This window comes from Lepidochelys kempii, chromosome 5, assembly GCF_965140265.1.
Source record: "Lepidochelys kempii isolate rLepKem1 chromosome 5, rLepKem1.hap2, whole genome shotgun sequence".
NCBI lineage: Eukaryota > Metazoa > Chordata > Testudines > Cheloniidae > Lepidochelys > Lepidochelys kempii.
In genome coordinates, this window is record NC_133260.1 from 113888664 (window position 1) to 113902039 (window position 13376).

Here is a 13376-nt window from a genome sequence, read left to right on the forward strand (position 1 = left end):
AAGGAGTTCAGTCACAAATTTAATTAACACATTATATTTTGAATGAGCGTCATCAGCATGGAAGCGTGTCCTCTAGAACGATGGCTGAAGCATGAAGAGACATATGAATCTTTAGCACATCTGGCATGTAAATATCTTGCGACGCCAGCTACAACAATGCCCTGCCAATGCCTGTTCTCACTTTTTGGTGACATTATAATTAAGAAGTGGACAGCATTTTCTCCCATAAATGTAAACAAACTTGTTTGTCTTAGCAATTGGCTGAACAAAAAGTAGGAGTGACTAGACTTGTAGGCTCTGAAGTTTTACATTGTTTTGTTTTTGAGTGCAGGCATGTAACAAAAAAACTATATTTGTGAGTTTCACATTCATGATTAAGAGATTGCACTACAGAACTTGTAAGAGATGAATTGAAAAATACAATTTCTTTTATCATTTTTACAGTGCAAATATTTGTAAACAAAAATAATATAAAGTGAGCAGTGTACACTTTGTATTCTGTGTTGTAATTGAAATTGATATATTTGAAAATGTAGAAAAACATCCAAATTTTTTAATAAATTTCAATTGGTATTCTATTGTTTAACAGTGTGATTAATCATGATATTAATTTTTTAAAATCATGATATTAATTTTTTTGAGGTGATCACATGAGTTAACTGTGATTAATTGACAGCCCTAATTTTTTTAATTTAAAAAGGGGGGGGGCAGAAATTTCCCATATTTTCTTGTGCTGCTATCTTCTTTTCTACTATGGTCTTTTCCTCTAGTAAAGTCACTGTCATGTGGGCAGTAATATGCCTCTTTTATGCACTGTATAAAATGCGATCTATTTTACAGTTTCTCTTAAAGGTAGATAGGCCTTGGGTCCTGCTTGGCTTACTCTGGTCTTGACACCTCCTGAGGCTTACATAGTAAAATGTAGGATTTTGGAGTGGTTGCCATCTTCATACTACAGTATCTAGTTCTCTGCTAAGTAAAATCTTTTTTTGTTTTTTCTCTTCCATTTTCTATACAGAATTGAGTTTATAATTTTTAAGGGTGGATATAGCACACCTGCTAATATGTCACTATTTGAGTATGGTGGGTAGATTCTGTGTTTGCCTTAGTTTGCGATTTTATTTTCCTCTTTATTTTCTCCTTTCCAAACTCTTTTGTGGCTGGATGCAATTGCTGATTGTGGAAATCGCATCTGGTTGGATTTCTCCAATATTTGTTTCTTTGGGTACTTTTTGTCTTCTGCTGTGTTTCCGTTGGCCTTTTTCCCTTTGGATTCTTTTCATAGCCTTAACTATCTAGTTTATTAAAGATGAGGTCATGAAATATTTTCCAGTAAAAAGGAAAAATGTCCTATTACATAAGCACAGAAAACCAAGAGAGGCTTGAATTAAAAAAAAATAAATCTGTGAATTGGGTGGGGTAGTCACTGTAGTTCTTTCAGAGCTGAAGAATTTGAGGTTAGCCATATTACTTACCATGGCCCTTCATGTGATTACTGATATCCTTGATTATTTTGGTTAAAATAAGTTATGTGCCGCCCTGTGGGAAGTCTTGCATTACGTCCCAGGATTTTGCCATGTAAGTCCCATTAATATTAGTGGGGGTCGTGTGGCTACCTCCCACATGTTACTTTGAAATATAATACTGTCTGATAGCCTGTTTATATTACTAGTTTGGGGAGACTTGGGTCATTTCATTGCACTTATGTTTATGTAACTATTCTTTTTTTCCCCTGCCATCTATGCCTTAGTGTGATACTCCTTTCCCCTTCCCCTGCTCAACAAGAACATGGTACTCTGAGATACAGACATGCAAACTGGAACTTATAGTGTGTCTAATTATGCTTCTTTGTATATCTTTAAAACTATACACTAGGATTCCCAAGGACCAAACAACAACAACAAAATATTAGTAGCCTTATCCTGATATTAGGTGTATACCATAGTATTTTTGTTCTGCCTCTTTAGACAATGTCAAACACGACTCTCCCATATACCTTGGTCAGTATAGAACTTGATTGTCTGGACTGACGTGGACAGCAGTGTTCAATATCCTTTTTAACGTAGTGTATTTGACTGACGTGTGGTGGTCTAAAAATGGAGTTTATTACCATTCTGGAGAGGCTGGGTAAGCCATTTTAGATGCTAGTTTAGCAAACCCGGATGTAAGATTTTAATGTAGACCTAGCCCCGGGGTAGTATTGCATCCTCTTCCAAAGAAAGAAGGAAAGATTGAATGTCATACAGCTTCCCCACCATGATTTGAAAAGATGAGGGGTGGAGGAAATACCATGTTTGTGCACTTTTTCGAGAGGGATGGGGTGTTAAATCTTCCACTCCCCCCTTTAACTTTTTTATCTTACTACTACAGGCTCTGTGAGAGCTGTGGATGGAAGGGTGAGCTGGATACTTTTCTGCCCATTTTATCATTAGACATTGCTGGTTTTGTTCTGAGTGCAGAATCTTATCTTTACTACTTATCTCTATTTATAATAGTGAAGATGTAAGAGGTAAAAGAACCCAGCTTGACTTTCAGATCCCAGATGGTGGTCATAATGCTGACAGAAAAATAACCTTTATATTTATAAAATTAAACACATCTGCTGCTGGAGAGGGATGATAGAATATTACAGTGTCACAGAGCCACTCTTCTTCTGATAACAGCACTGGCACATCATACGAGAAGTAACAATGGGGGCCAAGTAAATGGAACCTACAGACAGAATTTTTGTGTGGGCTCTTGTGCAAGTAAATCCATAAATGGATTACAGTACATGGGAAGTTCAGTATTGTCAACCCCTTGTCAACCAAGGGGTTGTCAACCAGTATTGTCAACCAAGTATTCAGAAACCATAAGATTTTTAAAAAAATAATAAATTTTGGGTACTTCATATTTACTTTCTGGGGTTTCCTACCATTAGGGTGCACTCAGGTCATGTTTTCAAGCTTTCCTCTACAACCATGAAAGCTAGAAACTTATTCTTTTTTAAAAAGTGAAAGCTGAAATTCTCACGTTCACATGACTCCAGGAGCTGATACTTTAAGAAATACATCAAATATCCCAAGACTCGTGATAAAATCCTCAGAGTTGGCAACAGTGTAAGTTATAATACAGTTCCATTTGTAGCTTTGCTAGGCAAATTACATTTCCTGAACTCCTCATTGGTTGGTTGGTTGTTTAATTTTATTTTATTCATCTCACTTCCCACTTCTGTCTTTGCAGGCATGGGAGACACCATACTATTATGCCAACAAATGTCAACTTCCGTGCCAACATCTGGGCATTGAAAGAAGAGGGTTGTACTCATATTTTAGTAACTACCGCCTGTGGTTCATTAAGAGAAGAAATACAGCCTGGAGATATTGTTATGATCGACCAGTTCATTGACAGGTAAAGGAGCAATGTGATGTGTTTTGTAAAGTAGAGCCATCCAGTCATATTTGCTTTTAACTTAAATGGTAAATTCATTAGGGCAGGAAATGTCTTTTATTGTGTGTTTGTACAGCGCCTGGCACAATGGGGTCCTGGTCCATGACGGGGGGCTCCTTGGTGCTATGATAATAACAATTAATAAACATTTAAGGCTCACTGGCTTGAAGTCACAGTCTTCAGTATTGGAGCCAAAAAGGGAGCATCTTATGAGATGGGGAAAGGCTTTTGACTTCATTTCATGGAGGAAGTCACCTTGATGATTTTATTATTTGTATTATGGTAGCATCGAGAGGCCCCAACAAAACCCCAGTTGTGGGTGCTGTACAAGCACATAGTAAGAGGCAGCCTATGCCTCAAATATCTTACAGTCTAATAGACGAGAGAGAAAAGGTTGAAGAATGTGAGGATTATTATGCCCATTTTACAGATGGGGAACTGAGGCACAAAAATACAAAGTGAATTGACTGAGTGAGGATTGGGCACTTAACCAGGATTAGTGCATTCAAGTAGTAGCCCTTGCAAAAGAAAAGCTTTATTAAAGGCATTAAACAACCTGTATTTTTGTTTCAAATGCTGTTGAAGTTTTGTCTACTGTGTGTACTAGAAGAAATCCTGAAGCAATGCTTTCGTGGCTGTGTAAGTCTAGATATGGACAAGGCCCTTTAGAGAATAAGAAAAAATAGGTTTGCTGAATCTGCACTGCACTGCACTGATCTGATCAACAGTGAAGATCTAAATAACTAGGATTCATTGTCAAGGCTCAGTTCCTGTATCAGATGCGTGGGTTGCAGCAACATGCATTTAAAAACACGAGCTACTATGTTCATGCACGCAGAAGCAGTAGCTATATAGGAATGGGAAGCACACATCTGACATGAGAATCTGGCCCTTGTTGCTACCAGATAAAACCACAGCTCTATTCTTCTTCGTCTCCTGGACTTTTAGAAGCATAAACTCAAACATAATGTAATAATGAGTGGATTGTGCTTGTCAGTAGCCTTTTTTTTTTTCTTTTCTGACTCTTCTTAGCTTTTAATTACTCAGTTTGTAGAAATGAACATATAAACAGCCTGTGACTTAAACTTCGTTAGTTTATTTTCCTAGTGTCTCATGACTTACCAGAATGAGATATGTCTGTTTGTGAGACTTTAAATGTTTACCCTTCAGCTCTCAGCCTGTCTGTGCCCAATTACGTGACACTGGCTTTCAAAGTATATGCCCAAAAATCAGGGACAACACAAACTTATTTAAGGAGAGGAAGTATGACATTTACAATAATAAACAGTGAGGCTGCACTAGGACTGTGGGCTGCAAGGGTAACTTGTGCTCTGTTATGAGTTATGGCTTACTTAAGAGGTGTGAAACCTTTATTTTCATTTATAGCCCTGATCTTGAAGAGCAATATCTGTATTAGAGATGGGCCCAAATCACAATGTTCTGAACCCAAAGTGCACACAGGTAAATGGATCCAAGGTTTTACTTTGGATATCTACATCTGTTCTAAGAAAAGGAGTACTTGTGGCACCTTAGAAACTAACAAATTTATTTGAGTGTAAGCTCTTATGAAAGCTTACGCTCAAATAAATTTGTTAGTCTCTAAGGTGCTAACATAGCTGCTACTCTGAAACCTACATCTGTTCTGAGTGCATGTCTGTTAAACATGCATACAGTGACAACCAAGTTAGCAGATCTTAGTGAGGCAGAAAAGTAAACAACCAAGGCCATCATTTTCAAATTCAGGTGCCTACATTTAGGCACTCATATCATCTTTAGGCACCTAAATAAAAGAGGCCTGATTTTCAGAGGCATTGAGCATCGACAGCTCTTATTAACTTCTGTGAATGTCGTTCACAAGCCTACACAGAAGAGTCCATAGTAATTGTGCATATGACCGTGAACTTGCAGTGATAGTAGCTCTAGGAGAGAGTTAGTTCTTTAAGAAAGTCTTTAGAATTATTTTTGGGAGTAGCAGACTTGACTTATGCGCTTATCTCTAAAAATAAAAGCAAAAGCAATAATAATTTCATCTTTATAAACTGTTTTTAACTTGACAAAGAACTCAGCTTTGTTAAATTATGAATTGGGACAGAAATTAGGCCTATTTGAATTGTCTATAGAATTCTAAACACTTTAAAAGTGGAAAGAATTTTGGCAAGTTTTTTTTTTAGCACTGGGCATCTCTGGAGATAGACTGCCAGTTTTGTCCAACTGCATTGGTTGTGCTCAAGAATAAGGCCTCAAAATTCTGCTTCACTTGTGATGGAAAAAGGGTCCGTTGAGACAAAGCTAGGGATTTTTTAACATTATCTTGTTCAAGGACAAGCTGGATCTATAAAGTTTGGTTGGTTGACACAAAAGAAAATATGATTGTCTCAATGTCACACATTTTCCCCGCTTCCCTCCTCCGCCCCCCCCCAAAAAAAACCCATACACACAAACCAGTTGTTTTGCATGTTGTACAGTGAGCTCCTCCTTCAAGGGCAAGCAACTTTAGGATTCTGTGTGATGACTTTTGGGTTGTGTAATTCTCACAAGTGGTGAGGCCAGGAATGATTCATTTTGGTCATCTCAAACTGTCACATATTCTGTATATGACTTATGCTATAGGGAAGTTATTTTAAGACTGATTTTTAGAGTTTTGAATCTTTGAGGGATATTTTGTATCCCTCCATCTGTTAAGCCAGGTGCCTTATTTACTATGACCCACCTGTGCAAGGTTCACTGAGGTTTCTTTATGGCTTTTTCTTCAAGCAAAGACTTGAGAGAGGGAGATGGCGGGAGAGAGAGAGACACACACACACATTCTTACTATTTTTTAGTTTATATATATGCATGTTATTTTCTGACAAGTAGCTCATTTGCTTAAGAAATGTTGGATACTTGAGCATTGTTTATAGTGATTCAGGGGTCAAAGGCAGTGTATTTTCACTATGTATCTATTTTTGTCTCTTACTACATGATCTCATTGACACTATTCAATTAGACACCAGTAGAGGTGTGCTGATGTGTGGATGGATTTTTACTCTTGATGCTGACCAAAAACACTTCCGTGGTGTGTGTGGGAGCCACTAGAGTTCAGTTTGCTGCAAGATCCTGATTTTACTCTGACATCAGTGGATAATGGTTGTGAAATTATTATTTTCAACAGGAAATGAGGAGTAGTTTATGACATTTTGGGGTGCAGTCCAGACTAGTGAAGGGCTGTGTCACCCTGTCCGTGCAACATGGGGTGCCTTATCATGCTTTGCTACTGTAGTTCCCACCTGGGCCACTCACCAATAGTCTAATAGCATGCAGGTCACACCCTGAGAGTCTGTGTATAGCCACAATCCTGGTCCAGCAATTCTGACCTATCAGCAAACACATTTCAGTTCGGATTTTGGCTTCTGTTACTAATTTTGAATATAATGTTGTTGCATACACTTTACCATGATATTATTGACCATTGAGTTCTGAGTTTTCAAATGATATCTTACAAGGCATATTTTTTACAAATATTATTGCAGTAGTGTGTAGGGTGTGAGTACAGGAGTGTATTCTGCCACACACATGAAATTCAAGCATCTGCAAAAGAAAAAAATCAGCAGAGATTTGAATTAAGATGGGGAGATGCAGGAAAACTGCTGTAGATAGGAGCTATACAGGAAAAGACTCTTGCAGAAGCAGTACAGTGCTGAGACTGTGCAGCAGAGGGACCAAGTGGAGAGCAGTACAGTCAAGTGATAGGAGCACAGGGAGGGAAACAGAGACAAAGGTCAAAGAAAGAGAGTGGAACAAATCCTTGGAGTGTTTTAAAAGAAGAAGGGTTGCTAATAACATTTCTGGTTTCCCAAGAATCCTAATGAAGGTGTAGTGTGTACAGTGCTTTGCTTCCCAAAGAGTCCCCTTCATTGCAGACTGCTTCCTTGATTACCCATTCCAGTTTCTAACAAAAACCTGAGAATGTTTTGGGGGATTAAAAAACAGTGTATTTATACCTTTTTGCAAATATGTGAATTTAATGCCAACGTTTTGTAAACGTACTGCATGTGTAACTTTTTGTTTGTGTGTCTCATCCTCTAGCAACTTAAGAGGAGTCTGTGGGAAAATTCCTCATTCTTTTATCCTAGCTTCTGGCAGTTTTACACTGCCTGTTAAGGCTGAATGCTTGCATGTCTAGGCTTGTTTTCTGCAGTGCCATTAATTTTAAATTGTAACCTCTCACCAAGTGCCTTTGGTTGTATGATGTGCTGTTTCTTGGAAAACTGAAACCAGTGTGATTTTAAATATAGCGCATGTCTAAGTGGCTGAACCCCTGATAGAAGCCCTTTTTGAAAAACTGTTTCCTGTATTTGCACGTCATGCTGTAGCTCATTTATGTACATTTTGCTTAGAATGCAGTGTTGCCAACGCTTACAAATTTATCACAAGTCATGGATCTTTTTATCACCTGCTCCTTCCTTCAGGCGATTTGGGAGCAGGTTGCTGCAGTCACCTCACTCTCACTTGCAACAGCTCCCATTCCCCTGGCCTCTGCAAGTACCTGCTTCCCTAGCTGCACCCTTCTCTCTCCTGCTGTCTCACCCCTCGCTGTTCCCTGGCTCCAGCAGGAAACTTCTACCCACCCCACTCTGCCCCAAGCCCTCCCTCCCAGTTCCCCTGGAGACCCTACTTCTTCAAGCTGCACCTCCACATTTTGTCTGTCCCCTTTGTCATTTACCCTGTCTGCCACTCCCCTCCTGCTCTTGTGTACTTAACCTTTTCCTGTCTGCCCATCTTCTTTCTTTCTTTCTTTCTTTCTTTCTTTCTTTCTTTCTTTCTTTCTTTCTTTCTTTCTCTCTCTCTCTCTCTCTCTCTCTCTCTCTCTCCCACTCTTACAAATCTTTATTTCACAGTCACCTCTCAGTTTTCCTCCTGTTAGCTACCTGGGGCAGCTGTACTAGTCCTAACCCATTGGGCATCCCCACATCCCTAACTACCCCTTATTCTTTAGTCTTTTTTTCTCTAGTTCCACCTCTGCCTTCCCTCTTGAATGCCTGCTTAAAAAAAAAATTTGAATACCTTCAAAACGTTCACCTCATGAGTCCAAGTAACCATGTGATCTTACAATTGCAACTGAGGTGCTGTTTCTCCTTTCCTCCCCCTATTATTCGTTGCTCTCACTTATTCTGTCATGCCTAAAAGTGAGACAGTATAAGCTCCTCAGGGTAGGCACTGTATCTGTCTTGTTTTGTAAAGTGCCTAGCAAACTTAAGGCACTGTATAAATAATAAATTAGCTTTCAGTTATTGGTACAAATAACAGCACACTGATTTTCTCATTTCCTCCTAGGCTTCTTGCATTGCTTCTCTTTACAGGGTCCCAGTATGACTACATGGGTTAAAGACCTTTTGCTCAGACACACAATTGCAGAGAATCATGTACAACCACGATCTGAGTCTCAAAAGAGCAGAAAGCGTGTATAACTTGGCCCCAGCAGCAGCAGTCCCTACCACCTCCCCGCCACATCTTGTGGGGGCATCACATGAGGCAGGAGCCCCCACCTCCTAGAGTAGGAAAGAGAGAACACCAGATTGACATCTACCTAAGCATCGTCTGGACCTAGCACGTTGCCAGCAGCCCACCTCCCCTCACCCCCGGATAACAGCCTTCTGCTGTTGCCAGTTAATATAGTTCATCCTGTAGCTAAAGGGGGAGGCCGTTATAATTGGACATAATAGAATTTTGTTTTTATCTGTTTGTTTTTTTTTCTGGAAATGAACAATGAAATTACACACAAAAAGACTGCATGTAAAGAAAGTCAAACAGTCGAAAGCTAGGAAATGCTAAATTTGCTGTTGCCTGCACAACCTTAATGCAGCCCCCTTGTTTAACTACATGATCACACACTATATTTCCTGCAGGACCCCTATCTTATGCAGTGCCCCGGCTGCATATGCAAGAGGGGGGCAGAATTAAGGTTGCAGGGGCAACTGTAAATTTAGCATTTTCTTAACTTTTGAGTGCTTGACTTTGCAACCTAAGTACCATTCTTTTAAAGTGCTTTTTTGTACGTAATTTTATATATTAAGGGCCGGTTCTTTTAAAAATGTTGTTATTGCCTTTGATTATTTCTGTGTGTGCGTGCAAATTGTAGAAACTAATGATTTTTGTTTTATAAATGTAATGAAATAACTCCCTGATCTTTTCCCTGCTTCTGTCCAAAAATCCCAGCTGAGCCACAAACCACGTTGTAGGCAGTGACCACCACCCTCACCCTTTTCATAGACATTGCCTTTGAGAGAAGTAAGTCTGGAAGAGTTCTTTTGATGATACAAGCTGTTGTTTGTGAAGACCTACTGCACTGCTCCCCGAGGCACTGTGCAGGTTTCTGTCCCACCTGTTGCAGAGAGCTGCTGGTAAAAATGTGATGAGAATGCAACCTGTAGTCTGTTTGCACTGGAAAGTTCAGTGGTGAAGGTATGCAAAGCAAGCTTCTGGGAAGAGGTGTTACCACATTAAAAGGCTGCTTCTACATTTGTCAGTTTTGTTCCTCGAACTTTCTGTATGACGTACCACTGAGACAGTTACAAGGCAGGAGCTTCTTGCCTGGGTGGGAGGGAGGGGGTTCCTTAATGCCCCCGGAGACAGAACCGAGATACCACAAAAAAGAAAAAAACCGAGCACTAGGATTAGCTTTCATAATGAATTTTAGTTTTGCCACTTTGTTACTAGTAATGCTTTGCAGAGGAAGAAAGGGGAATGTGGGATGGACTTAATGGGACTGGGTGCGCAATGAAGTGGTTTTAGATTTAGTCAAATTTTGACCACTGGCATGGACTTAGTGATATAATATAACACTACAAGAAAAACGTAAGTTTCCATACAAAATGAAAACATTTAGCAAAGGCTACTTCTCTCAGCCAGTCTGCATATTTACAGTTTCACTTTGAAGAGTGGCTGTAAAAATAATATTGTCTGGCTCCATGTTTCTTGTGCCTCAGTGACTCCATATCAGATTCGCTCAGAGTACATTAACCCTATGGACAGCCTGCTGCTCTGCTTAAATCCAATAACAGGCTGTGTAAAGGGAGACACAGGCACAGGGGCCCAGCAGGGCACGTTTGCATACTCTCTTAGTCCATGGAAGGGTGGGGCCTCTGCACCAGCCCCACATAACATCCTTGAGGGCAAGCCAGGAAAGGAGGCCATGGATCCACCATTACCTGAATTCTGCTGCCTTCCTACTCTGTGCAAGTGGAATGAAGGGCTGGAATAGCAGTGGTGAGGGGTATACACTGCTGTCCCCTTCCCTGGAGACAGTCTGAGGTAATGGATTTCACCCAGACGTGTATACCTCCAAACAGTTCACCCCCATAAAGCTCAGTTACTTGAAATTCACTTCATGTGTATATAAGGCCCACTCCCCTGCAAGTAAATCTTTTTACTGCAGACTTGACCTAGACCTGAAAGTCAAACCTTGTTCTTTCTTGGGTCTTACATCATAATAAGTTCAAAGATTCCACAACAGGAACGTAGTTTTTAACTATTTGTCTTATAATGGGGCAGAAACCAGAATACAGTCTGGCTCCCTCTTGCCATAGCTTCATTGGCTCTGCAGGAAAACAAGAACCAAAAATTAGAAACCTCATTGGTAGATACAATTCTGGGGAGAAGAGAAACAGGGTACGGTTCTCATGGGTAATGTGATGCCACTATTGCATAGCGACTTTTTTTTCCTGTAACTGTTTGTCGTTCGGTTACAGGTAATTCCAGACTGTCTGGCAATATCTGCAGCCGTTACAACTAGTCATAACTTGAAATCCTGTTGCACCTATAAATCTGTCAGTGCACCTAGTAGTAATCACTTGAGATGGAGAAAGGAGCATGCCAAAAATCAAATTAGCGTACAGTTATGAAACAATCACAAGTGCTTTGGTAGTAATGCTGACTAGCAGTTATTCAGGTAATTCAACAAACGGCTTCTGCTAACTAATTGCATCCACATAACAAGGAAAATATCAATTATTCCTTTAGGATTCAGTCTTAAAACAGCAGGTGAATAGTCAGCCAGAAAAAAAGAAACAATAATATATATTTCACAAAGAGAGAGACACCTAAAGAGAACACAATTTAATGCTGTAATACAGGTAAGGGACCACTGATCAAAGTGTATGTGAGCCATAATGCTAATAGGGCCAAATTGTGGCTTGGATATCGGGACTGCACAAGTAAATAAGTAAGAGGCCGTAAGGCATTCCCTTTCACTAGCTACCCACATCATCATAGGTAGCAGGGTAAGTGAGGAGGGAGGCTCTGTAGAGATACTCCATATCTTTCCCCCCCTCCACCTCCTGCCCTCTACACAAGTAGGTGAGAGGAGGTGGGCAGAACCTTAGCTCTTCCCCCACGCGCGCACACACATTCACACCTCACACACATTCACACCTCACACACCCATGTAACTGGCACATCTAGAGTGACAAGGTGTCCTGATTTTATAGGGAAAGTCCTGATTTGGGGGTCTTCTTCTTATATAGGCTCTTATTACCCCCCACCCCCTTTCTGATTTTTCATATTTGCTGTCTGGTCACCCTAGGCACATCAGACATTAAACCCAGCACAGTTTATTCCTTCCTTGGAACAGTGGGGAAACTGGGAGGGAGATTGTGACACATTGAGTGTGAAAACATTGTCAGAGTAGATATAGTCATGATCTATCCCTGGGGTAGCAGCTCCCACATATTTGAATCTATATTGGAAAGTCTTTGGTAAGGTTTCTCTATAACCTTTGGTATATGAGCCACAACTAGGGGCAGAAATAGTTCAAATATGGTAAGCAAGAAACTCCAGTCTGGGATTTGCTCAGGATCATTTCAAGTGAAAGTGACTGGCTAATAATGTCTAAACTAGAATCAAGCAGGAATAGGATTATCTCGCTTTTCATTTCCTCCCATTCTAAATAATTCATTAGCAGACACTTGACACAGGGAAATCACAGACTAGTATGTGATATTAAATTAACTGGATTCTGGTTGCCGCCCTGCTTTATCCCATAAAAGGAAAATTATGTTACTGTTTTGACACATTTCATATAGTGTATACAGTTTTGCTTACAAATTTAAATTGCTAACCTGTCTTGCTGTTGAATAGCTTCATATTGAAGAGAATAGTACTCCTTTTTAAACTTTAAAATGTTTTCTTCAAGCTTCCTTTAGTATAAACCATGCCACTGGAATTTAGTATTTAAAATATTTTTAGAAAAGTGCTTACTGGTAACTTGGAGGAGAGATTTTTTACAAGCAATGTGAATAATGCAAAGTTTTCTGCACACATCATTGTTCATACAAGTGTTTAAAGACAAGTAGAAAAAAACAAGAAACTAACTGTTCAAATATTGGTTTCCCCTCTTAACATAAACCAGAACTTAAGTGACATCACCACTTATTAAAAAGCTGGTGCTAAAATATAAATGAAAAACTGATTAGAATGTTGTACTACAGCTGAGCATGCAATATGAGCCAAGTCTTGAAGCCCTTATTTAATTTTTTTTAAACCTACCTTGTGCAAAAGAAGTTTTGCCCAAACGAGGATTGAGGAAGGACTTCAGACTTTGGCCCTCTCTCTGCTGCACAGGGGGCAGCATTTCTGAGTGATTTCCCAGTTATTCGTAATTCCTCCCTTTAAACCAAAAAGCCTAGCCATCAAACTATGCAAATCAGACAATATACACAATACATGCTTATAACACGGGACGGTGGAAAGGCTCCAAGGGATTTATGAGGGAGGAAAAATCTTGTGTGAATCTATCATTCTCAATTAAATCTTTAGTCTTTATAAGTGTTTGCAGAAAATCTTCTGTATTGTTCACAAATGTGGCTTTTGTTGTCCTTTCATTCAAAAATGTTAACCATAACTGTATTTTAAAATAGGGTGAGTAAAGCAGTGGAGAGTCAATACAATACGGTCAAAAATTATTCCTCTGA

At 39.6% G+C, this 13376-nt stretch overlaps 1 protein-coding gene across 1 annotated transcript in view; it reads left to right on the forward strand.

The window, feature by feature from the left end:
- Positions 1-13376, forward strand: part of MTAP (methylthioadenosine phosphorylase) — a 55454-nt gene that overhangs the window by 21849 nt on the left and 20229 nt on the right. Inside the window, exon 4 of the mRNA XM_073345512.1 lies at positions 3223-3390. Coding sequence (XP_073201613.1) covers positions 3223-3390 — 168 coding nt within the window. The remainder of the gene's footprint in view (positions 1-3222; positions 3391-13376) is intronic.